At 61.9% G+C, this 26469-nt stretch overlaps 1 protein-coding gene across 1 annotated transcript in view; it reads left to right on the top strand.

The window, feature by feature from the left end:
• Positions 1 to 26469, top strand: part of SYN2 (synapsin II) — a 132348-nt gene that overhangs the window by 92662 nt on the left and 13217 nt on the right. The window contains exons 2-10 of the mRNA XM_056129024.1: positions 8799 to 8856; positions 10326 to 10417; positions 11671 to 11827; positions 13954 to 14043; positions 22935 to 22997; positions 23282 to 23424; positions 24697 to 24771; positions 25078 to 25180; positions 25952 to 26101. Coding sequence (XP_055984999.1) covers positions 8799 to 8856; positions 10326 to 10417; positions 11671 to 11827; positions 13954 to 14043; positions 22935 to 22997; positions 23282 to 23424; positions 24697 to 24771; positions 25078 to 25180; positions 25952 to 26101 — 931 coding nt within the window. The remainder of the gene's footprint in view (positions 1 to 8798; positions 8857 to 10325; positions 10418 to 11670; positions 11828 to 13953; positions 14044 to 22934; positions 22998 to 23281; positions 23425 to 24696; positions 24772 to 25077; positions 25181 to 25951; positions 26102 to 26469) is intronic.

Consider the following 26469-nt stretch of genomic DNA (forward strand, 5'->3'; position numbering starts at 1 on the left):
CCGTGCTGTGCCAGGCGTGACCGTCCCATGTCCTCACAGCCCCTGCGTCGTCTGGATGGTCCCTGCGTGTAGGTCGTGGGTAGCATGTCCAGAGACAGCCCAGGCGCGGCTCTGAGGAGATGGAGGGCTGACCAGTAGCACCCAGAAGCTGACCCTGACCAGCGCACTCCCTCAGGGGTGGTGGGGAGACATCCCCGCGGCTGCCACGGAGTGGGTGGGCTGAGCCCTTTGAGCTGTAGGGGCAGGGCAGAGAGAGGCCTTTCCACCTCAGGGCCTTGGCTGTGGTGGTTGCTCCCCGTCTGACTGACTGAGGGCGTCTCTGAGGAGGGAGCGTCCCCCTCAGACCCAGCGCCCTGGCTCTGAAGCCAGGGTGTTTGCCTCAGGGCACCCCACGGGGACACTGGCATCAGTGGGTGGAGACCAGGGTCCACTGGCAGGATGAGGGGCCAGGGGAAGGGGAAGGGGAAGGGGTCAGCAGGGGCTGTGGCTTGCAGGCGGCTGAGAAGACCCCACTTCCGGCCTTGGCAGTGTCTCTCAGTGGCTTACAAAAATGTGCAATTTCGGGCTTGGCCTAAATGGCCTTTTTCTGCCTAAAGACGTTCTCCTCCTCCCGGACTGACTGTGCCCACGCATGTGCCGGACACATGGATCGTGTGTTCCTGGGAGTGGCTCAAAGGCTCGTGGAGGTCTCTGGTCTGTTTACTGAATTTCCCGCCTGAATCTGTTGTCCGTTGAATGGGCTGAGTGTGTGGGAGTGGCCGAGTGCTTCTGCCCCTCCCGGCCCTCGTGTCAAGGCTCGAAACCCATTGGGGTTGTACCTGGGGGCAGGGGCCCTGGGAGGTGCTCTCGCAGGACCCTCTACGGGCACAGGGCTGCTTCTGTGGGGAGGTCGAGGCCTCCCGTGGGGGGCAGTTGTGAGATGCTGGGGCCAGCCAGGGTCGGGGCCTGTCCCAGGACCCACATTGCATAGCACTTCCGTCTCTCACATCTTTAGGGACACTAATGCCCTGAGGGCAATCAGAGGGGACCCCAGCACCCTCAGGGTAATCAGAAGGGGCGCTAGTGCCCTGCGGGCAGTCAAGGGGGGCGCTGGGACCCCCAGGGCTGTCCGGGAGGCTGTTATACCCCTGGCCCTGCCTCTCTGCGGGGTGTTCACCACACACGGGGTCTGCTGAGGAGACGCAGGAGGGGAAGTAGCCGTGAGCCCCTCTCACCGGTCCAGCTCCTCGTGCCACCCCGAGGGGCCTTCAAGGGAGGGGTGTCCTCCAGGGAAGGGCGTCCATCTGAGGACGGGATGTCCACAGCGGGGGGGGGGGGGGTTGGGGGGGACGGGGCAGGGAACCGTGGTGCAGGAGGGTTTTGGTTTATCTGCACGGAGCAAACTCATCACCTCTGTTTCTTCAAAGCAAGTTTTAAGACTGACGCGCTTGGCTCCAATATCAAATCAACCTGATTTCTCGGCAAGTCGCGCCCCTCCCCCCCGAAGCTTCCTGCCCTGTTCGTCCTATGATGAGGGGTGGTGCTGGGGGCCACTCCACTCCACCCCGCACCCCCGATTGAATAATCTGGGTCTGGTGATGCTGCCTCGTTTAATTCTCCTCCGAATAGAGATCTTCAGGAAATCTGCTCAGGAAAAGTGTTTTGCTGTCCCAGCTGCGTGTCTGAGCAGAAAGCGGTCATTTCAGAGCTCTGCGGTTATTCTTTCTTGGTGTGTGTGTGTGTGTGTGTGTATGTGTGTGTGGGGGGGGGGTGTTAAATGGAAGTGTTAAAACTGTTCCTTAGGGGGCAGAGCAACTGTCTGGCAGGGAGGGCGCTTGCCCTGCACACAGCCGATCGGGGTTCCATCCCCAGCGTCCTAGAGGGTCTCCGAGCAGAGCTAGGAATAAGCCCTGAGCACCGCTGGATGTGGCCCCAAAACTAAACTAAAAAAAGAGGCAAATTCATCAAGAAGAAATGGATGAGAGGTTCCCAGGAGCCGGGGAGGGAGGCCTGGGCTCTGTTTGAAAACAGTTTGGGCAATCAGTAATGGTGGTCATACAAAACCAGGAGCACATGTAATGCCACTGAACCGTACACAGAACACGGAACACACTTCATGCCACTGACCTATACACGTAACACGGGAACATACTTCATGGGACAGACCTATACACATAACACGGGAACATACTCCATGCCACTGAGCCAGACACAGAACACGGAACACATGTAATGCCACTGACCTATACATGTATCACGGGAACACACTTCATGCGACAGACCTATACACATAACACGGGAACACACTTCATGCCACTGAACCAGACACAGAACACGGAACACACTTCATGCCACTGACCTATACATGTAACATGGGAACACACTTCATGCCACTGACCTATACATGTAACATGGGAACATACTTCATACGACCTATACCTATAACACCTATACACATAACACGGGAACACACTTCATGCCACTGAACCAGACACAGAACATAGAACACATGTAATGCCACTGACCTATACATGTAACATGGAAACACACTTCATGCCACTGACCTATACATGTAACACGGGAACACACTTCATGCGACTGACCTATACATGTAACACGGGAACACACTTCATGCAACTGACCTATACACATAACACAGGAACACACTTCATGCCACTGAACCAGACACGGAACACGGAACACATGTAATGCCACTGACCTATACATGTAACACGGGAACACACTTCATGCCACTGAACCGTATACATAACACAGGAGCACACTTAATTTCACTGCAGCATACATGTAACACGAATATACTTAATATCACAGAACCGTACACGGAACATGAAACACACTTAATGCCATTGGTAATTATACACGTAACAACAGGAGCACACTTAATGCCACCACCCTGTAACTGGAACACAGAACATATGTCATGCCACTGAATCATAGGCAGAATGTGGAACATACTTCATGCCGTTGAATGAAACATGTAACACGGGAGCACACTTTATGCCATTGCACCATACATGCAACATGAACATGATGCAACTGAACTGCACACAGAGCACATGTCATGCCACCGAGCCATACCTCGCACACGGGAACAGCGGTAGGTTTTGTTACATGCATGTTGCAGCGGCAGCAGTTCAAAGTCTCACCAACTGAAGATAATCCTGAAAACGTTACCAGAGAAACAGAAAACAGAAACCGGGGTGGGTCACCTGCAAGGCTGTCTCTCGGGGTCCCCATCTCTTATTCCTATTTCTGTGGCCCCCTGCCTGGAGCTTCTGGAAGACGGAGAACGTTTCGTCTGTGTCTTACGTCTGTTTGACCATCTGGGCCATAGGAAAGTTCGGGTTGTCTCTGTGCCCCGAGCACTGCTTAAAGGCAAAGATGGACAGGGATAGGAATATTCCTTATACTCCTGGTGGTGCTCGGGGGACCATATGGGATGCTGGGAATCGAACCCGAGTCGGCCGTGTGCCAGGCAAATGTCCTCCCCGCTGTGTTGTCACTCCGGTACCCATGGGCATGAGTTTCAGGGCACACAGTGAGGGCTCCCGGGGAGCCGGGACCAAGGCGCAGTCTCCAGCCTGCCAGAGGGTGGCGGCAGCTGCTCGCGAACTTGTCTGGAGGCTGTTTTCCCTCGGCCCCGGGAGAGGGTGGGGAAGGACCAGCCTCTCCGCATCCCACAGTGTTTTCTCAGCCCTGGAAGCTGAGAGATGATGCTTGGCAGGAAGAACACGGCTCAGGTCCTGGGATGCTGAGAGGCGGAGCTGAGTTTTTCTCTCAGACGAGCGTCTGGGCCGGGGCTGGGATCTGCTGGATGGTGCAGAAAGAGACCCACGCCCAAACGGGGAAGCCCCACTCCCCACTTCCATCCCCCTGAGCCCGCAGGCCACGCGCTTGTCCTTGCTCTTGGCTTTGGTCCTCTGGCCTGTCTGTCGCCTAGTCGGGAACCTAGACTGGTGTTCCGTGGCCGCATGTTGAGAAGAGATTTTTCACACCTAATTCCCCAGGAGAACCCGCAAGAGAGAAACAGCAGACTCGGCCCCAGGGCGCTGAGTCCCCTCCGGCCTCAGCCGGACTGCTTCAATGCTGACCATCCTCACGGCCACTGTCGGTGGAGGTTCTGACCCTCCCAGGCACCCGGGACCACAGTGCCGAGGCTCTCACTAGCTGCCACTCAACCTGCTGCCAGACAATGGGAAATAAAAAGAATGGGCCATGTTTTTGGTTTCTGTTTTGGGGCCATTCCCAAGGATGCTGAGGGTTCCTCCTGGCTCTGCACTCAGGTGCTTGGCGGTGCTTGGGAGGCCCTAGGGGATGCTGGGGATCAAACCCAGGTTGTCCGTGTGCTGGGCAAGCGCTCTCCTCGCTGGACCATCACTCCGGGAAAGAAGATTTGAAATCTGTCACCTCTGGGAGGCCCAAGGTTCCCCTGGGCACGGCCCCTGTGAGGGGTCAGCGTGATTTCCTAGTCCAGTGGGTCTGAGGCTGGGGGTGGGGGAACGGTGTCCCGCGGCAATTCGGGGAGTGGGAAATGTGGCATCTGGGGATGACAGTGGAGCAGAAGCTGCCAGGACATGGGGGACGTTATTGATAGCTCAGAAGAGGAGCCAGGCTGACTGTGGTCAGTGCAGATAGCCCGAGGTTCGCCGCATCGTGCTTCTGGTTCTGCCGGTTTGTGTGGCTTTTCCAGGCCACAGAGGCACCATGTGGCACTTGCTCCTCTCTGATGTCCCACGCAGCAGCCTGAGTGTCGGCCGCTCCCCTGTGAAGCCAAGTCTCCGAGACGCTCGGCGTGGTGTGTTTTTTTTCTCACCACTTGAATGTTCATTAGCCCCAACTTAGACACAAGCAAACAGGGACGCGTCCCGAACTGTCCGACCGAGAAGCTAGACCCAGCCCCACTCTGCGCCCCACCTTTATTTGGAGCCCTTCCCCAGATTCTTTGCAGAATTGAGGGGCCACGAAAGCTGGACCTGCTCTTGTGGGTCCTGATGGGCTTTGCAGTGCCACCCGCCGAGGTCCCCAAAACGGCTCTCCTCGGCCTCAGGGACTCTGTTGGCAGTTGGACGGGAGTCAGGAGAGAGTAAGGAGAGTCAGGTCCAGATGCGGCTACTCAAGGTAGCAATGAGGGGAGATGGGCCCCTCCCGGAAGCAGCAAAGCCGCCACACTCACGGGCCTCAGCTGCTAGGCTTGTTAAGAAAGCGTCACAATGGGGGGAAATGGCCAGCACAGACACAGGGATATTTTTAGGCTGTGCCTTAAGGACGTACACGTTGGTTCTGTTGGGGATTGAGCACAGCGGGGTTGATGGGGTTGATCAGGCAAAGTCCTTCCCGGGCTCCTTCTTGGTGCTCAGCGCCAGTGAGCACTGTGGGGGGAGCAGGGGGAGGGGAGAAAACAAGTGCTTTCTGTGACTGGGCATCCTAGATTCACCACGGATGCCCGTTGTCCGGCTCTGCACAAGTCTTGTTGCCCTTTCAAACGGTGGGCAGAGGGAGCCAGTTTTTCTTGGGTGGGGTACCGGGTGACAACAGCGACAAAACCTTCATGTGTGTGTTCCTGGGACCATCAATTCTGGAAGCAGTTCTTTGTCTTAAGGCTTGGTGTGGGGGGTATAATTAGTAAAACTATGTTTGATTCCTCCGCTCCTCTCAGAGAGCCCTGCAAGCTACCGAGAGTATCTCGCCCACACAGCAAAGCCTGGCAAGCTCCCCGTGACGTATTCGATATGCCAAACACAGTAACAACAAGTCTCACGATGGAGACGTTACTGGGCCACTCGAGCAAATCGGGAGGACAACGGGAGGACAGTTCTACATGTTAAAGACATGAGGTTTGCAGACACTAGATTTTTACACAGTCCTACCGCCCCCCCCTCAAAACAACACACACACACACACACCCGAGGTGAGGGCTATGTTAGCTAAACCGATTGGCAATCCCTTTCCACCAAACATACACACGTATGTCAAAGACCACGTGGTATGACTTAAGTATGTGCTTTGAGTTGTCATTCCCACGTCAGCAACAGTTGGGGAAGTTCATTCCTCAATCTATGGACGAATTCATTCTAAAACGGCAGCCACAATAGCGGGACTTGGAATCAACCACCCTGAAACTGGACATGGGATAGGCCCCAACCATTGGTGTAAATGACCCCGTCCTGTCTTCAGAGGGAACGTGGTGCTGTGTGCCACGTGGCCCACTGGCCGACTCTCAAGCCACATCACTGCAATGTGTTTGTGGAAGCCAACCACCGCGAACCACCAGGCCCAGAGAAGTTTTCTCTAGCCGGTGTCCTGGATTCCCCGCAGACGCGCGTTGCCCGGCTCTGCTCGGGTCCGGCCTCCCCTGGACAGTGTGTGCTTGTAGCCGCTTGCTTTGGGGTACTTGGGAGCCTGTTGGGTCGGGCCGGAGCACATCTGGCTCTTGTTTTCACTGAAGTCACTTCTCTGCCCCGTGCAGTACAGCCGGGAAGGGAAGTAGCGAGGCCTCACCCGGGGGCCCCCTCACCCGCTTTCCTGGCCGCTCCGGGGCTGTGGCGGAAGCGCCCGTGCCTGGCTGGGGGTCCCGCACGCTTCCACCAGGCCCCAGGAGCCCAGATGTTCAGGGGCCGGGCGCGGGGAGCACGTGTGTGTGTTCCCCAGCAGGAGACGGCCCATCTGCCTCCCTGCGTGGCTCCTTTCTATAAGATGAGGCGCTCGGCCAAGAGAGGTCAGTGACCCCGAGCCAGGAAACACGCCCGAGCGTTCCAGCAGGAAGAATTACCTTAAGGAAAAGGCATTAAGGCCCCGGGAGGGGGGTGTGGGCTGGGGAGGAGCCTGAGAACGGCCTCCCCCGCCAACTTGGGGAACAGGCAGGAACAGGAAGTGGCAGCTCGGCCCAGCCGGAACGCTATTAATACTCTCCAGCGTGGTTGGTGGTGCTCGGATCCCACAGCCTAAACGAGGGAATTAAAGAAAACGGACACAAAACCAGCCCGGAGCCTGGTGGCACATCAGCACCTAGACTAGGTTCTCTGTTCCAAGTGGAGCCGCTTGGGACGTTGCTCTGATTCGAACTCGTGACTCCCCGGCTCTGGGTTTCGGCCTCCCTGCCAGGCCGAGGGCGGCAGCCTCCTCCCCACTTCTCTGAAGAACTCAGGCTGGGAATAGGCTGGAAAAAGCAAAGTGTCTCACAGAGGAGCGGGTGGCTACTGCCCCCTGAGAGCCAGCCGCCTGCCCTAGGGGTCTTGGGGGCGGGGGGAGTGTCCAGAGTAAGGCCAGGCCCGAGAGCACCTTGCTCAGTGCAAGGACCGGTCCTTGAGGGCCAGCTTCTCCAGCTGCTCTTCCTCCTGGTGCCCACCACCCCCACCCCCACCCCCACCCACACTCCAGGATCTGGCGGGGGCGGTTGGGGGGCAGGTGGCGGGCGGACGGACTGGGGCGCCAGTGACGCAGCTGAGCAAAGGAACTGGGGCAGGGGAGGGCGCGCAGGGGCCCAGCGCCAGGATGGTCCAGGGTCTCTGAGGAGCAATTTGAGGGGGCCAGGGAATTCGGAGAGGACAAATGACAACTTCCTGGAACAGCCTGTCCCTGAGCCCAGCAGGGAAAGGAAACCGGCTGGCCCGGGCCTGGGCGGGGGGCCGGAACCAGCGGGGGAAGGGTCTGGAGTGGAAGGAGGGCGGCGGAAACGAGAGGAAAATAAAAACAAACGCGCTCAGCACACATGGCCAGCGTGGTTACTTCCCTTCGGGCGGGCGAGGAAAACGTCAGCAGAGAGAGACGGGTGCGGTGACACCCCTCGTGCCACCTGGGGCCCAGCCTGGCTGGGGTGGGGGTGGGGGCTGCACCGCCCTGCTGGCTCCCGGCTAAGCTCCAAGGAGGCGCTTCCAGAATTCAGGGGAAAGTCCCTGCCAGCAGCAGCCGTTCCAAGCCGTTCCGGACAGCCGTTGCGCTGTCCCCTTCTTGGGGCTTCTGAGTAACCTCCGGAGAAGCTCCTGGGTTTGGGCTGCCCGTGGCGGGAAGTGAGGCCGGCCTGGTGCACCATGGACAGGCGACCCGCTCCCACCTTCCCAGTAGACACAGAAATCTGGCAGGTGCGAGGAGGGGATGCCAGGAGCAAAGCAGGAATGCGTGGCTTAACCCCCACTCCCGTTTGCTTCTGGGGGGCAGGGGCGGCCGGTGAAGTGTGAGTGTGGGGTGCGTCCCCGGGGAGGGCTGTGTCCCTCGGCCTGGCGTCAGTCGCACCCCTCAGCTGCCTGGCTTTCATTTGTTTGCTTGTGTTCCCGGTGTGATCAGCTCGCTCACCGACCTCCCTCTCATCCTTGCTGGTTGTAGCTGCTGTTGTGAATCATACCCCGTCCCAGAATCCTCACGGGAAGTCTGGGCAGGACAAGGCCGGGTTGTGAGTGCAGGTTGCCAGGGTGGGGACGGAGCAGGAAGTTGGGGAAGCCAGGGAAACGCAGAAGAGGGGTGGCATGGGCATCGCCCACAGCACCTGGGGACAGTCCTGCGTCCTCCATCCTCCGTCCTCCGTCCTCCACAGTGGGAAGGCTGGGGATGTCTACCACGAGCTGGCCCAGGGGAGCAGGGCCCTGGGCCTGGCCAGGCTACTCGGGGAGAGCTGAGTGTGCCATGGGGCAGCGCCTTGTCACTGGCTGTCCGGGAGCCGGGCGGGGCCAGTTCTGACCAGGTCTGGCCTCTGTCCCCCGGCCTTCCCCCCCCACCCCCCCGGGCTGGCCTTCTCCTAGAGCAATTCTGACTTCAGGTGCGGGCGCAAAACTAATTCGTGCATGTGTTTTGTTGCTGTTTTTCAGGGCCAAATGCTTTCGGGGCAAAAAGGTCCTCGGAGATTATGACATCAAAGTGGAACAGGTGAGCAGCCCGGAGCCAGGCCTGGCCACTGTCGCTGTCCCCGGATGACTGTCCAGCTCTGCTGAGTGGGGCTGCCAGCCAGCCCTGTTCGAGGGCTTCGTCTCCACTCCCTGCCCACCTCAGCCCATCTTCCTCACTCACAGGGGACACCACGGCTGTCCCTTCCCACTGCATGGACACCAGGGCTGTCCTCTCTCTCAGTGGACACCAGGGCTGTCCCTCCCGCTGCATCACTCTCGTCTCGTTTTACCCATGTCTGTGGCGCTGGGCTCTTGGTCCCTGGGCCCCTGGCCAGGCAGAGATTTCGGGGTGGAGAGACCACAGAGAACCGGCTTCCCGCGACACTGACCCCTCCATGTGGGGGTTCCTATGAGACCATCACAGCCTGCAGGGTGTCCCCCTTGACCTGAGGCTCCCCTCTGGAGGGAGCCCATGGGTGCCCCTGCCTGCCCCTCTCCAGTTTTGATCCTTGATCATTTGCTCCATGATAGAGAGAGTAACTCCTGGGGGGGGAGGGGGGCCTATACAACTGGGCCTGGTGTCCTGTGTGGAAGGGCAGTTCCTTCTCATTCCTCACAGTGCTCCCCATCCACCCTGCATCCAGTCCCCACGTGGGCAAGGTGGAGGGAAATAAAAAAACAGTTCCTGGCTCAGAGCCGGAGGACGGTGACTTGCCCTGTGCCCTAGCGGCTGGCCACGGGCGGGCAGGGAAGAGCCCAGTGGCCTCGCTGAAGCCCTCCCGTGTGGACACCGGGGATGGTGTCCACTCGGCAGAGGTGCAACAGAGGTGTCTGCAATGCCAGTGGAGTCTGGACACCCACCCACCTACTTTGTCCATCGCTAGTTGCCCTGAGACGCTCGGTATAAAGGGACGCTTCTCAGCCATCCAGCCAGCGGCAGTGAAAGACACGAGTGTGTGGAAAAGGTTTTGAAAACCAAATAAGTAGTGTTGGGCTGACACTGCACTGCTCTGCAGAGAATGTGGCACGGCCAGACTTCCTCCAACTGCTGTGTGTGTGCGTGTGTGCCTATGGGTATGTGTGTGTACCTGCAGGTGTGAGTGTGTATTGGCAGGTGTGTATATGTGTACCTGCAGGGGTGTGTGTGTACCTGCAGGTGTGTTTGTACCTGCAGGTTTGTGTGTACTTGCAGGTGTGTGTGTATACCTGCAGGCTTGTGTATGTGTGTACTAGCAGGTGTGTGTGTACTTGCAGGTGTGTGTATTGGCAGGTGTGTGTGTGTGTGCCTGCAGGGATGTGTGTGTACCTGCAGGTGTGTGTGTACTTACAGGTGTGTGTGTGTATACCTGCAGACTTGTGTATGTGTGTACTAGCAGGTGTGTGTGTACCTACAGGTGTGTGTGTGTGTACCTACAGGTATGTGTGTGTGCGTGTGTGTGTGTGTGCGTGCGCATGTGTGGACATGCACAGAGAGATAACTGCCCTCTGGGTCTCCCGTTTACTTTGCAGGCAGAGTTTTCAGAGCTCAACCTGGTGGCCCACGCAGATGGGACCTACGCAGTGGACATGCAGGTTCTGCGGAACGGCACCAAGGTTGTCCGGTAAGGCCTGCTGCCCTGGGCCACTGCCCCCTCTGCACAGACCCCACCCTGGCTTACTGGTGGTCTTAGGCACCCAGTAGGGGGCTTCTCTGCCCAGGTTCTCTGAGGCTGCCGGGAGGCCAGCTCCTGGACTCCGAGCTCACGCCGGGGCACCCGGTTCCTGTTGGGGATCCCTGGGCTCGGCCCCCCAGGGCTCTGCCCGCTGGCGGGAGGTTTCCATGCTTGTCCCAGCGTTGGAAAGTGCCCGTGGGTTTGCTTCCGGCCACCCAGGGACTCGGTGGCAGAGCATGGTGTCGTCACTGCCTTGGCTCTGTGCCACCCATGCTGGTCTCAACCCTCCCTCTCTCTGGGTACTGTCAGGGCCACCCCAAGGCTGCTCCTCACAGCCACTTAACTCAGCCTGCAGTGCTCAGGGAGGCCGGGGCCTCACAGCAGGAAATGGGAGTCCGGGCACCTCAGGGGCCGAGGAGGACAGAGAAGATTGTGTGTTGCGGTGTGGGGGCTCAGGTGGGGGGTCCAGGCAGGGGCTGGGGTCTTCCATGGCCGCACATGGAGTAGAGCAAGGGTCTTGCTGCCTTGCACTGGGCCTCTTTCTCGGGGGCCCGGGGGTCTGTATGGTGCTGGCAGCCACTCCCTGAGTATCTGGGTGGCCCCTCCTGGCACTCAAGCCCCCATTTTTGCCAGTGCACAGAGCGATGAAGTCAGGAGCCCAGGCTCAGGAGCACTGGACAGTGAGCCGGGTCTGGGGGCAGCGTCAGGCTGGGCTTTGTCCATGGGATGCAGCCACTGGGCCCCAGACTTGCTCTCCAGAACACGGTCACCGTCTGCACTCAGAGCCCCGGGTCCAGGGCTGAGCAGCCGGTTGTGGGCCAGGGGTGACCTCGGGCGCGGGATAATCTGGACCCCAGAGCTCTGAGCAGCCCTCACGCCTCTCCAGGGGCTGCAGCTGTGGTGAGGCTGGTCACAGGTGTCGCCTGGAGGGATGTGGGCTCTGCCGTCCCCAGGACGGGGGGGGGCACGGCAGGGCTACTGCTGCCCATTGGGGCATCAGTCTGAAAGGGCTCCCATCTCCCCTGGAGGGAAGCGTCACTCCGCCCCCGAAGCCCCTCATTCCCGCCTCACGACACACTACCGTCTCGTCACCGTGGATCGGGGGCCGCGGCAGGCCCAGGCTCTGGAAATGGGGGTCCCAGGGAGCTGTGCCTCAGGGGGCCGGCCGCCGGCCCCCGCTCACAGCCACCCTTTCCCCCCAGGTCCTTCCGGCCCGACTTTGTGCTCATCCGGCAGCACGCATTTGGCATGGCGGAGAACGAGGACTTCCGCCACCTGGTCATCGGCATGCAGTATGCCGGCCTGCCCAGCGTTAACTCCCTGGAGTCCATCTACAACTTCTGCGACAAGCCGTGGGTGGTGAGTGACCCCCGCCCCCCGCCCGGCTGTTGGGCTGTGAGTGGCCCTCGGGATTCTGTGATGGGGACCCCCGGCCTCAGCCCCGGGTCCGCCGTCCCTGCTGTGCTTAGGGCTTATGCCTGCCTCTGTGCTCAAGGATCATTCCTCGTGGGACTTGGGAATCAGATGGGGCACTGGGGATCGAGCCTAGGTAGGAAATGTGCAAGGCAAGTGCCCTCCCCACTGTACTGCGACTCTGGCCCAAACCCCATTTTTTTTCTTTTTGGGTCACACCCGGCGATGCACAGGGGTTTCTCCTGGCTCCATACTCAGAAATTACACCTGGTGGTGCTTGGGGGACCCTATGGGATGCTGGGAATCGAACCCTGGCAGGCCAGGTGCAAGGCAAACGCCCTTCCTGCTGTTCTGTTGCTCCTGTTCCCCCCCCACCCCATTTTCTTTGTTGTTTATTTTTGGGTCACCCCAGCTATGCTCAGGGCTGACTCCTGGCTCTGTGCTCAGGGATCACTCCTTGAAAGGGCTCTGGACACCCCTACGGGGTTCCGGGGATCACACTCAGGCTGGCCACATGCCAGGCGACTCCTCCCTGCTTTGCTCCGCTCTGAGACAGCAGTTGAGCTGTGACCCAGTCCTCCGCCCCTCGCACCAGCCCCGTGCCCGCATCCCTAACAGAGAACGGGACTTGTGGCCTGGAGCAGCGTGCCAGCCTTCTGTTTGCTGACATGCTGAAGGCAGGTTTGGTCCAACGGCTGTCCGTTCTTGCAGCTTCCGCTAGACCGAGTGTGCAAAGCGGGGAAGTCTGGCTCCCTACTGCCTCCAGCACGCAGGGGTGCACGCGTGGACACACCCCTAGGAAGGGCTTTATTTCTAGGGGAATGTGTGGTCTGCAGGCCTGCGAGAGGCATGTGTGTGGGGATGGGGAGGGGTGCAGGGGGGCGAGGCTGTGGCCCTGAATATATTTCCGCTCCCTTGTCACCGGCCAAGGGCTGTCTCTGGGCCTCAGCTCTTCACCTCGGAAATGTGGGGACACCGGGTGCGGTCACGGGCATGTTGCTGGCACTGTGCCCGCGGGGTTTCTTGGGTTCTCACGGAGCAGAGACGGGGACTACGTCCAGAGACTTGTCTGTTTCGCCCCCCAACCCCATGCCGTCCGTGGGGGCCTCAGCCCGGTGCCCACCTGCCAACACGCGGCACTTCGCAACTCCAATGCGGTTATTCACCGTCTCTGCGGCCACGTGCCGGGAGGTCCAGGCCCCCCCTCCAGCTGTTACCCCCTTTGCCATCCCTTCTCAGCCACCCCCTTTGAAGCTGGGTGGTTTCAGGTGCTGCCTGTGCCCTGCCACCTGACCTGGCGAGGGTGCGTTCGGGCTCCCCTGCACCCCACCACGGGAGCGTGTGCGCCCTGGGACCCTGCCCTACCCCCCTGGGACCTGCCCCTCTCCCCTGGGACCTGCCCCTCCCCCCTGGGACCTGCCCCTCCCCCCTGGGACCTGCCCCTCCCCCCTGGGACTCTGCCCCTCCCCCCTGGGACCTGCCCCTCCCCCCTGGGACTCTGCCCCTCCCCCCTGGGACCTGCCCCTCCCCCCTGGGACCTGCCCCTCCCCCCTGGGACTCTGCCCCTCCCCCCTGGGACCTGCCCCTCCCCCCTGGGACCTGCCCCTCTCCCGTGGGACCTGCCCCTCCCCCCTGGGACCTGCCCCTCTCCCGTGGGACCTGCCCCTCCCCCCTAGGACCTGCCCCTCTCCCCTGGGACCCTGCACCTCCCCTCTGGGACCTGCCCCTCCCCCCTGGGACCTGCCCCTCCCCCCGGGACCTGCCCCTCCCCCTGAGACTCTGCCCCTCCCCTCTGGGACCTGCCCCTGGGACCCTCCCTGCACCTCCACCCTGGGACATGCTCTCTCCCATGGGACCTGCCCTTCCCCCCTGGGACCTGCCCCTCTCCCCTGGGACCCTGCCCTTCTCCCCTGGGACCCTGCCCCACCCCCCTGGGATTCTCCCCCTCCCCCCTGGGACCCTGCCCCTCCCCTCACCCTCGGTGCTCTGCACAGAGCCTCCCACGGATCAAGGCGCTCAGCGGCCAGTTCCGCGCTGGGCCGGCAGCTGACCCTGTGACTTCTTCCCTGCAGTTCGCCCAGCTGGTCGCGCTCTACAAGACGCTGGGGGCAGAGAAGTTCCCGCTCATCGAGCAGACGTTCTACCCCAACCACCGCGAGATGGTAGGTGCTCTAGCGCCCCGTCTAGCCCGGGGACCCCCTCCCCGTGGGTCTCAGCATCCCAGGGACGGTGGCAGGGGGACAGCAGAGCAGCTCTCTGGTGGAGGGGGGGCTTCAACTTCTCAGCCCCCCGGAGTGGAACCAGAACATCGGGGCAGAGTCCAGGGCACCGTGTCGAGCCAAGAGAGCAAGACGCCTGCTGGCCAGTGACCTGGTGGTGCCCGGCCTCGGGGCCTGGCCCTGGCCCTGCTATGGGCCCGGTGGGGTCTCTCGCAGTGTCAGGTTCCCAGCCAGGGGGCTGAGGGGGCCCAGGAAGACAACGTGAAGGGTGGCCCCTTAAATAGACTTTGGGGCGGGGGGTACCCACGCTCTGTGAGGGTGAACGGGGCCCCGGGCAACGTGGTCGGCAGCCACTTACAAGTCCCAGAAATGATGCCGGGTGGAGGGGGTCTCCTTGGAGGAGTGGGGGGGGGCATGCGTCGTCCCTGTCCCCCGGGGTTATGCTTACAAGCCAGGGCAGAGAGCTTGGTTGGGTTCAGCGGGCGCCGGGGGGCCGGGGAGAGGAAACTGGGGAGATGAGGGCAGCGAAGAAAACTTTAGCAGTAACCTCTGCATCCCACCCACCCTGCCATGGGTGGGCCACGGTCTCGAGGAAGACATCCTGCTCTTTTGCCTCTGTGGGATTCGGAAGTGGGAGGGGCAGAGAATGACAACCAACACCTCGCTGTCCCCCCCCCCCCCATATCGGGGTCTATTAGGGTTCCTTGTGGTTTAAGGCCTCACCCGGCAGTGCTCAGGGTCACTCCTGGCTTCACACTCAGGGATCACCCCTGTGATGCTCAGGGGACCCGAAGGGGATGCCGGGCAGCATCGGCCCTGGCTTGGCCATGTGCCAGGCAAGTGCCTTCCCCGCTGTCCTGTCACTCCCGAGGTGCCACTGTGAGCGACACCACGCTGTCCCCGCGTTGCGCTCAGCCCTCGTCCTTGTAGATCCACCATCAGAGCTTCCCCTGGCAGGGCGAGCGGGCACCCGCCTGGGGTCTAAGGAGAACGCCTCTCAGGGGGCTGCGCTCAGAGTCCTCAGGGAACCCCGTCCCCTGGTGAAGATGGGGCAGGTGGGGGATGCTCTGAAGGAGCCGACTCGAACCCCGGCCCCCGCTAGCATGCCGTGGAGAAGAATGGAGAGCACTGCCCGCCGAGCACTTCCCACCCTCCTGCCTGGGGTGGGGGCCTGGCTGCCAGCCTGAACTTAAATCTCAAGCCAGGCCCTTCTAAGGCCAGACCTCGCGGGGATGGTGTCCCCGGAGTGGAGTGAAGGACTTTCTCGGAGCAAGTGAAGAGAACGCAGAGACGGGTGACCCCAGGGGGACAACACCCATGTCTTGTCTGAGGAATCGTCGACACTGGCACAGCCCCTGGGCCTGGAGTGGCCAGCGGGAGGGGCGGGGGGTCCCTGCTCAGACTTGCACCCCTGAGCAGACACAGGAGCCCACGGGAGGGCGTTCTTTCTGGCCCAAGGACATCACCAGGTGACTCGGCCCGGCCCGTGGGCGACACTCACCGCATCTTCCTTTATCAAGCAGTGAAGGGCGAGGAAGCACATTTCCTGGGGTGGGGGGGGGAGGGGCTGGGCCCGGCACTCGCGCACTGCGCTGGAACCGAGGCACTGGGGAGCAGGCGAGGCCAGGGTGGCCTCCGGGAGCTGACATGCCGGCCCCCTGTGGGCTCTGCAAGGGGGTCTCGGACGCCCTTGCTCTACGACTGACGGGTCTGGCTGGCCGGGCCCTGGTGCCCGCCGGCAGTCACGTGGAAGTCCTCGGGCTTGGGGCCATGCAGGGTCAGTTCGCTGGCCCAGAAGGAGTACATGAAGGGTTGAGGCGGGTGCTGGGCCGTGGTGGGGGACACTTTGGTTTTGGGGCCCTGGACCCACTGGCACTTTTTACTGTTCTGTTTCTGGCAGAGGAAGTTCTGGGCCTCCATGCCTTCGAACACGTGGCTCCGGAGCCAGTCTGTCCAGAGGCACTCCTCTGTGTTGTCTGTGACACACGGCTCCTTGAGGCACAGGGTGATCTAGGGGCGAAGACCCGCAGTTGGTGGCGCCCTTGCTGCCCGTCTGGACCCCCACACACCCCTTGGCCAGTGCAGACCAAGGGCATGGTCGACCCCCAGCCTGCAGGAGCCCTTCAACATATACAAAGTCACACACAGAGACACTTGCAGACACACATAGACACACACAGGCACACAGACATACGCACAGACACAGGCACACACAGACACATACAGATTCACACAGACACAGACATACACAGACACACACACAGATGCTCACACAGACACACACAGGCACACGCACAGACATGCACAGGCACACACAGACACACACAGACTCACACAGACACACACATACACAGACACAAACACGCAGAGACACACGGTATAGACACACAGACACACACAGGCACACACACAGACACGTACACACATACACAAACACACACAGGGTCACATACTGAGACATACGCACAGACACATAGACACACACACAGTCAGACACAGAGACACATGCACAGACACACAGACACACACAGGCATAGACAGACATAGATAGAGATGCTCACACAGACACTCAGACACAAATACACAGACACACACACATACACACAGACACACACAGGGTCACACACAGAGACACATGCACAGACACACAGACACATACAAGGGCACACACAGGTACACACAGACATAGACACAGACACACAGACACAGTCACACACAAATAGACACACATGTACACACGTGTGCGTGCTTACACACACACACACACACACACTGCTGCCTCCACCAGGCCTGGGCTCCTTCTGCACGGCTGACCTCAGGCGAGGGAACCGCTCCGGCCACGGGCTCACTCAGGTCTCCCCGCTGAGCATTTCAGTTCTTCACGTGAGTCTCCAAGACTCGGGTCCGGGAGACGGGCCGCCACGGCGGCTGTCCACCCTCGGCCTTCCCTGCCGCATGCCCTCCCGGGAGGGGGTTTCCATACCTGGCAGGAGCAGTTCAGGGTGTCCAAGTGGTACAGGACCTCCTTCTGGAAGTCCGAGATGCTCTCCCAGGTCTTGGCGTAGTTACACAGGGGGATGAAGACTTTGCCGTCAGGGAGAACGTTCGCTGCCCGGGGAGAGGGGCATCGGGAGTCTGCACCCAAGCCCCGGGACCTCGCAGGACCCTGAGCCGCGGACCCCCCCGAGGGATGCTCGGGACTCCCCGCCCGCCACCCACGTTCAGCGTGAGCCCCCCCCAACCCCCCCCCCCCCCCCCGTCATGTTCCTTTGCCAGCCCGGCCACCCCAGCGGGGCTCCGCGTCTGTGTGCGGCCCAGCCCGTTGCGTGTCCGCTGGTGCCCTCTAGGGTCTGGACTCTCTTCCGCAGCCTTTGTGAGCCGGTGGGGGTGCAACAGAAGACCCCCTTGACCCGGGTGCCCAGGACAGAAAGGATGTGTGTGTAAGAAAGAGTTTTTTGGGGGAAGGCTTTTGCCCTCGGGGTTCCGGGCAGCCCTCTGCTGGGTGAGGAAATATGCAAGGCTTGTGAGCCGACTCGGTGCGGCAGGGTTCCCAGCGTGGACCCCCGAAGCACAGGCACCTTCCTCCGTGTGCACGGCAGGGAGCATGCGTGCCCTTCTCCCACCCACCCCCCCGTGCCTCACCCCGGGTACCGCTGGCCGTGGGAAATACCTTATGTGCCTTCCTGTTCCCTCTTGGCACCCCGATGGCTCTGGCCCCGCTCTGTCCCAGACTCACACACCGAGTGCTCGGACCAGACGTCAGAAAGATGGAATAGGCCCGGCTGGGTGTGTGCACTCTGGGGCCGCAGGTCAGCGAAAGAGCTCGCGCCCCTTCCACAGCTGACCTGGCGGCAGACTTGGGGTTTGGACAGAAAACGGCACCCCTTGTGGACCCGGGATGGAGGCAGGGCCCCACCCCGCCCTATGGGGCTCCCTCTGCCGTCTTTCTAAACATCTGTGGTCCGGGGGGGGGAGGGGGTCTGCTGGAGACCGCTCTCATGCAGTGACACTTGGTTCTTCCCCAGCCCACAGATCTCTTGTGCCCCCAAGCTGTGACGTGGCCTCACATGGTTTGGGGGTCGTGTGGCCCAGCCCGGCCCCCCAGGCAGATCTGTTAGACTTGGGGGTCCAGGGAGGGCCTGTGCTCTCCTGGGCTGCGAGCCACCCACCCAGGTTCCCTGGCAGCTGAGACTGTCACCCCCTGTGGCGCTCAACGCTCAAGCCCAGCTGCAGCCCCCGGCACTGAAATTTGTCCTTGTGCCTGTGTCTGCCGTGGGTGGGGGTGGCACTGATTGGTAGCTGGGAGTCTGCGCGGTGGGGGAGTGCTGGGCTGGTCGGGCCAAGGCAGCAGCAGGAGGCGGGAGCTTGGGTATCCGCGCTCCGCCAGCTCCGGGCAGGCATGGTCTGCCTGAGGGAGCAGAAGCCTCTTGCTTGGAGGTGGCACATGGAAGCCAGAGCTGGCCTGAAGCCAGCGAGGGGGTGAAGGGGGGGATCCCCACTCAGAGCACCTTCCAGGGGCGTCTGGCAAGGTCCCGCTGCCGAACTGTGGCTTCTGGCTTACCGCTCAGGACGTACTGCTGTCTGGTGAAAGCTTCCAGCTTGGCCCCACAGGTGTCAAACGTCGTGTAGAGATATTGGAGGCGCTTGGTTTTGAGCTTCACGGGGCTTTTAAAGAGCTGAAACAGCGGCCACAGAAACGCAGAATTGGGGTGGGGTGGGGACCGGTGGGGTGCAGGTGTCTCTCAGGCCTGTTGAGAAACGGGGTCCCTTTCCCAGACGCAAAATCCAGAAGGAAGTCAAGTTTGGGATTTATGGGCAGCAGAGAAGCCCGGGAGCTACTTGTCTCCTGGCGAACTCTCGAGGTCTGTGTGGTTCCCGGGAGGAACCCCCAGCAGCCGGGCAAATGGGGCCTGACCCCCCCCCACTCCCTTGGCTCCCCACCGGTCCCCCCGGAAGTAGCAGGGGGGGGTGGCTCCGTCCCCTGTGGAACACAGCCCCGGTCCAGACACACACCTTTATCTGTTTGATTTTATACTCCAACAGAGTCAGGTAGTGACCAGATTCCCCTTTTTCAAAGACCAGCCTCTCGCCCGTGATTCTGGCCCGGATCACTATACAGGAGAGAGGGGGTTGGGGGTATCGCTGGGAAGGCAGAGGGGGTGTGATCCCAAGATCCTCGTCCCCGGGAGTGGGGGGCTCAGTGCCAGCCTCACTGTGGGTTCTCCTGGACCCCCGGGTTGGGGCTGGGTGGGACAGGCCCCAGCCCCAGCCCCAGCCCCAGAGCCCACTGTTCGGGAGAGAGGGGGTTGGGGGTCTCGCTGCGAAGGCAGAGGGGGTGTGATCCCGAGACCCTCGTCCCCGGGAGTGGGGGGCTCAGTGCCAGCCTCACTGTGGGTTCTCCTGGGCCCCCCCGGGGCTGGGGCTGGGTGGGACAGGCCCCCAGCCCCAGCCCCAGCCCAGAGCCCACCCCGACGGCACGCCCCCCGTTTGGGGGTACGGAGCAGGGTTTCTGGGAGTGGCGGAACCCCCCACCCCTGTGCGAACGTGGCGAAGAGGGGGTCGCGAGGGCCGGCAGGACGGGCACGAGGGGCGTCCCGGGAGAGGGTCCGGCGGGGGGCGGGCCCTACGCCCGCTCGGTTGCTATGGCAGCGCCCGGCCCCGCCCAGCGGCCCGCGGGTGGGAGGCCGGCCCGAGCCCAGGGGACCCCTGGCCGGGCTTGGGGGCCCCCCGCGCCCCGGCCCCGCGGCGGGCCCGGCCACTCACGGACGTCCGCGGCGCACATGTGGACCTGCGGGTGCAGGACCTGGGAGCAGCACTGCGCGTCGGGCAGCTGCCCGGCGGGGGTCAGCGGCTGCCCGGCCAGCAGCAGCAGCCACAGCGGCCAGGCCATGGCTCGAGGCCCGAGGCACAGGGGGGCAGTGGGACCCGACCGGCCGCCGGCCCCTTTAGAACGTCTGGCCCTGCCCCTCCCCAGCTTTGTGAGGTGGGTCTAGAGCCCCTCCAGCCCCGCCCGCGGCTCCCGGGGGTGGCCACGAAAGGGGAGCCCGGGACAGGCAGGTCGGCCAGCGGCAGCCGGGCGCCCGCGCGGTGGGGTCTCGGGTGGGGGGCAGGCGAGGAGCAGAAGGGGCACGCGGAGAGGGGCAGGGGGAGGGAGGAGGGGGGCAGAGGGAGGATGAGAGGGGGGCAGAGGGAGGAAGGAGGAGGCAGAGGGAGGGAGGAGGGGGGCAGAGGGAGGATGGGGAGGGGCAGAGGGAGGGAGGAGGGGGACAGAGGGAGGGAGGAGGGGGCAGAGGGAGGGAGGAGGGGGCAGAGGGAGGATGAGAGGGGCAGAGGGAGGGAGGAGGGGGCAGAGGGAGGATGAGAGGGGCAGAGGGAGGAGGGGGCAGAGGGAGGAAGGAGTGGTGGAGGGAGGTTTAGGAGGGAGGAGCGAGGCAGGGCAGGGACAGAGAGCTCAGACAAGCCGGGAAAGGTGGGGAGTGGCCAGGCCCCCTCTGGTCTGCATGTAGGGAGAAGCTGCCCGGGGCCACTCAGCTGTGGAGAGCCTCAGAAACTGCAGAGAGTGATGGGATAGGCTGGAGGAAGGGGTGGTGTTATGTGTGTGTGTGTGTGTGTGTGTGTGTGTGTGTGTGTGTGTGTGTGTGTGACCTGTGGATCTGAGTCTGTATGTGTGAGAGAGAGTGCCTGTGTGTCTATATGAGTCTGTGTGAATCTGTGGCGGTGTGTATCTGCCTGTGTAACTATGTGAGTGAGAGTCTGTGTGAATCAGCATGTGCGTGTGTGTGTGTGTGTGAGTCTGTGTGTCTGCATGTATAAGTCAGTTTATGTGTCTGCATATGTGCATCTGTCCATGTGAAACTGTGTGAGTCTGTGTGTATTTGCATGTGTAAGTCTGTGTGTCTGAGTCTCATGAGTGTATGTGTGTGTGTGAGTATATGTGAGTCTGCGTGTGTGTGTCTATGTGAGTCTGTAAATCTGTGTGTTTGTTATCCCTGCATGTGTAAGTCTGCATGAGTGTGTGAGCCTGTATGTGTGTGCATGCGTGTGTGGGGAGGTGAATGCTTTCTTGTTGGCACTTGGAGCGTGGGGTCCCGTCCCTTGGGCAGGCCACTCAGATGATTCCTGTCTCCAATCAGCTCTGCCCAGAGCCATATTGCAGGGCTGGGCTGGACTGTGTGTGTGAGTGGACTCCACTCCAGGGAGTTTTGGGGCTGTGGCCTCAGTTTCTCCACCAGTTGGGGCTGAACACCTTGATTTGCGCCGACAGCAGCTGACCTGGGCCTGACCACAGCACCCCTCGGGGAAACTCATACTTGGGACCCTGGGGAGTCATCCGCGAGGTCTGTCAGGGGCTCTGTCCAGTATGGTCGTCCCGGGATCACCCTGACACCCGCATGGGCAGAGCCCAGCCAGCTGACACGCTGTACAGGGGAGTCTGGGGCCGGAGCCCAATGGAGATGATGAGATGAGGAGCCAGGAGGCCTGTCAGGTTCCAGGCCATGGCCAGGTGGGTCCAGGCCTCTCGGGCGAGGATGCGTTTATTCCCGTTATTGTTGTTGGCCAAGATCCACTCACGTTTTGTCTGTGCAGAAAAGTTGAGGCGATGAATTTTCAAGATGTAACAAGTGTCCAGGAGGCAGAGGCTGGGCTGCCCATGCCTGCCTCTCACTCTTGTGGGCCTTGGGGACTGGGTTTATTTTTGTAACCAGGGTTAGGCCCTGCCAGCCCTGTGCTTGGGGGCTGCTCCCAGGTGGTTTGGGAACTTGGCCAGGGTTTGCACACTACAAGGCTGGGGCCCAGGCCTGTGCAATGTCCCCACATGGTGGGGCCCGCTTGACCAGGCACTCGGCCACTGAACTGAGCCCCAGCCCAGGTCCCTCGAGCTTTCTCCTCCTGCCTTTATTGAGACCCTGTGGTTTGCAGAGTTGTTCATGATGACCGCTTACAGGAATTCAGTACTCCAACCCCAACCCCAACCCCACCCCCACTGTGACCTTCCCTCTGTCACGGTCTGAGTTTTCCTGGCTACCCTCGAAGCCTGCCCCTTTAGCAGGCCCCCAAGAATTTATTTTATATTGATGGTTACCACTAGATGGATACTGGCACGGTCAAGAAATACAGTCAGTGAAAGAAAATTTGTGAAAGTTGTTGGATCTCACCATGGAATCCTTAAGTCCTTGCCTGAGGGTTGCTGAGCCGCTGTTGCTAGTTGAGTCTCCCGTGTTCACAGTCTGGTTCATTGAGCTTAGTTGGCTTCTGTGTCCCTTTCCCGTCTCAATTGTGTGCTCCTACTAGGCTGTCAGTACTGTAGAGTCTGGAGCTGTCACTCCAGAAACTCCAGGATATGTGACTGGGCAGTGAGCTTTATGCCCGTGGCTGTGGCTGTGGGTATGGCTACTGGGCCTTCCGGAAGTCTGGGGGTAGGACGGGAAGGGCGGAGACTGCCCGTCCCCACTCTGAGAAAACCCCAGAGTTCTCAGCCTGAAGAGCCGTGTACCTGAAAGTATCAGCAGTTTGGAACCCCCACAGAGCTCAGTCACAAAAGGTGGAATCAGGCCGTTGGGCTGTTGGTGTGGTGGCAGCTTGTGGGGTGCAGCCGCTGGGGCTCCTGGCCCCCTCCCGAGGACACCCAGAGTTTTCTGCTGGGAAGCCGGTGTATCTGTGAATGTTGCAGCCAGCCGATCTCCTCTGCATTTATTCCCGCGCCTGGAAGCCTGGCGGGCGGGTGCACATCCACAGAGCACTCAGATTCCCTTTTAGCGTCACCAGCGTGAGGTCTGGACTCGCCTTCCCGATGTACCGGGTCTGACAGTCCCTTCCCGTCTCTCTGCTTCCAGCTGACGCTGCCCACGTTCCCGGTGGTGGTGAAGATCGGCCACGCGCACTCGGGCATGGGCAAGGTGAGAGTGGGGGCGAAGGGGGGCTGGCACCCACCTGTCTCTGCTCCTCCACCTCCGTCGCGGGTCAGGGCCTGCGCCACGGAGGCCACGAGTGATGCCCAAGACTGCGGGCCCCTCGCTGCCTCCCTCCCGTGGGTCCTGTCCAGCAGGGAAAGAGAAGCTGGAAAGAAGGGGCGCCCGGAGGTGGGGGGTACGTAGAGGGTGGGCCCGGCCCCGGGGACCCTACCGGTTTGCATGTGAACATGTCTCTCTCCCTCCCTATCTCCATCTTGCTGCGCCGTTAGGTCAAAGTGGAGAACCACTACGACTTCCAGGACATTGCGAGCGTTGTGGCCCTCACCCAGACCTACGCCACGGCCGAGCCTTTCATCGACTCCAAGTACGACATCAGGGTGCAGAAGATCGGCGGCAACTACAAGGCGTACATGTGAGTGTGTGTCGGGGGCAGGAGCCGGGAGGAGGGAGAAGGAACTTGCTGGTGAGCCTCTGGGTGCCAGCGGGGTTTCCGGACTTATGTCCCTGCCGGGTGTCAGGGGCCGTGAGCTGCTGTGCGCCGTTCCTGCCCTCTCGTTCTGCTTCCAGTGGGTCCTGGCGTGAGTGTCGGCCCTGCCTGGCATGTGGGAGCTGGGGGCTGGTGACATGGTCACCCTGAGCCCACGGTGTCCTCCTTCAGGGCTGTGGGGAGGCGCTGTGTCGGGGGTGGGGGTGGGCTACCCAGTGGAGCCCCGGACTAATAGTGGGATCTGTGGTCCAGCCCTTCCTGCCAGAATCCCGGCCCCCTCAGCACAGTCGGGGTGGAAGAAGATGGACTGCAGCGGGACTGTGTCCGGGCGTGTCATTGTTGCCACCTTAGTCCCCTCGTTTGGGTTGCCTGCAGCTCTGGAAACAACAAAACCCAAAACGCCAAACCGGATGGCGGGGCCTTCCGGGGTCGGAGCTGGTCTTTAGGAAGGAGTTTCCCTGCCATGTGGTCCGCCCCCCGTCCCGTGGCCCCTGTGTTTGCACAGCCGGAAGGAGGCTCATGTGGCCAAGTGACCCAGGTCACACTCAGAAGTTTCAGAGCCTGCACAGGCTGCCAGGAGGAGACTGGGGAGGGGTCTGGGGTCCCGGGTTTGGTTCCCGGTACTGCAAAGTAAACGAAGCAGCAGAACCAGGAAGCCACACTCTGGTCTGCCCCGGCCCAGAGTCACTGGAGCCTGCAGGCGGCTGTGGCCTGCTGAGAGGAGGGCTGGGACATGTGTGCCCCCACCCTCGCCCAGTGTACAGTGAAAACGAAGCAACTGGCCCCTCACCTGGATCACCTGCGGGGCACTGCGATGCCCTCCCAAGTGACGGATGGGGTGCTAGTGGGACTTGAGGTGTCAGACTTGTGGCCGACCCCCTCTCCAGAGCTGCCCACCCCCATGGGCCCCCGGGAGCCATGGGGATGGGGTGGTGGCTGCATCGGGGAGGGAGCTCATTTCTTTGGGGGTGGGGGACTGCCCTTCCGACACAGATGACTGGCTTCCACAGTCAGAATCGCAGGGCTGTGAGGGGTGAGCCAGGTCCCCGAGGACAGACCCTCGGGTATGTGTGTGGCAGGTGGGGGGGGGGGGGGGCGCCCTGGAGTTGCAGATACCAGCAGATAGTACCAGGCCAGGGCGGGGGTACAAGCTTGCTGGAGGGGCTCACGGCCCGTCCTCTCCTCTCCTGGACGCAGGAGGACGTCCATCTCGGGGAGCTGGAAGACCAACACGGGCTCGGCTATGCTGGAGCAGATCGCCATGTCAGAGAGGTGAGTGAAGGTCTGTTGGGGGGCCTGGACGCCCCTTTTGGGGGTCCAGAGTGAGCCCCCTGAGCATGGGGACAGGCATACCTTGGGAGCCGGCACTGGGACCCCCGCTAGCCAGGGCAGGCAGCTCTGGGCTGGCGCAGTGAGCAGGCAGGCCGAGGTGCCCCCTGGAAGAGGCCGTGGGGACCAGCGGAGGGCAGGGGGAGGCGGTGCAGGGGGACAGGTCAGGGCTGCACACTGAGGACCACGACCCGCGAAGCAGGCATTGTGTGCCCCCGCCTGCCTCAGGCCTCCTGCTGTCCCCTCCAGGTACAAGCAGTGGGTCGACGCCTGCTCTGAGCTGTTTGGTGGCCTGGACATCTGTGCCGTCAAAGCCGTCCATGGCAAAGATGGGAAAGACTACATCTTTGAGGTGAGAGGCCTGGGGAGTCCCCGGGGCCAGGAAGGCCCCCACAGGACCCCGGAGCCAGGACAGAGCAGAGCCATCTCCGAGCGGGGACCCACCCCACCAGGGGCACCGGGGCCGAGACTGACCCCTCCTCTGGGACCCTGGTGGGGACTTGGTCTCCTCTGAGTCGGTTGGTCTTGGGTGAGGAAACCAGGTCCGACCCTGAGCCGCTGGCCAACTGCGGAGCGAGTGATGCTCCCGGGGAGCGGGGAGCCTTGGGGGGGGGGCTTCTCCAAATCCCCTCTCACCCACCTGGCTAAACCCCATTTTCCTGGCCAAAGGGGCACCAGAAGCAAACTGAGACTTCCCTCGCGTCCGTGCTCTGCCGCCCTGGATCGGGTGAGGGTCGGGGCCCTCAGGTGGCTTCAGCACCAGCTGCCTCACTTGCCGGGCCTCAGCCCTCAGCCCTTGGCACTGTCCACTCTCGCCTCTCGGCAGACGCTTAGCGAAGGAAAAGGCAGATGGCCCCGGGGATGGAAACGGGGCTCCCGCGCGTGGGAAACGGCAGGGGGAGAGAGCTCCCGGCCCTTCCCGCCTGGCGGGAGGTACCATCCTGCCCTCCAGCCCTTACCCCTGCCCAGGCCCAGGGTCCAGGGGAGGCCCCGGGCAGAGGCTTCGTGGGGGAGGGGCAGAGAGGAAGCCGCTTCCCACCACGGTGGCCCCCACCGACTCTCCCGGAGCTGATATCCCGGGTGTGGCCAGCGTGAGCGTCCACCATCCCTCTGCCCCGCCCAGGTCATGGACTGCAGCATGCCGCTGATCGGGGACCACCAGCTGGAGGACCGGCAGCTCATCGCTGAGCTCGTGATCAGTAAGATGAACCAGCTGCTGTCCAGGACCCCTGTTCTGTCTCCTCAGAGGCCACTGACCACTCAGCAGCCCCAGGTAAGCAGCCGGGAGGGGTTGGGGCGGGGCTGGGGCGGGGTCACGATGGGACTGGGGTGGGGCAGAGGTAGGGGCTGGGATGGAGGGGGGGGGCCTGGATGGGGCGGGTCTGGACAGGGCGGAGCCTGGATTGGGTGGGGCGGGGCCTGGATGGGGCGGGGCTGGACAGGGCGGAGCCTGGATTGGATGGGGCGGGGCCTGGATGGGGCGGGGCTGGACAGGGCGGAGCCTGGATTGGATGGGGCGGGGCCTATATGGGGCGGGGCCTGGATGGGGCGGGGCCTAGGCAGGTGGGGCTGGGCCAGGGTGGTGGGACTTGAGGTGTCAGACTCGTGGCCGACCCCTTCTCCAGAGCTTCCCACCCCAAC

This window comes from Sorex fumeus, unplaced genomic scaffold (assembly GCF_029834395.1).
Source record: "Sorex fumeus unplaced genomic scaffold, SorFum_2.1 ptg000072l, whole genome shotgun sequence".
Lineage (NCBI taxonomy): Eukaryota > Metazoa > Chordata > Mammalia > Eulipotyphla > Soricidae > Sorex > Sorex fumeus.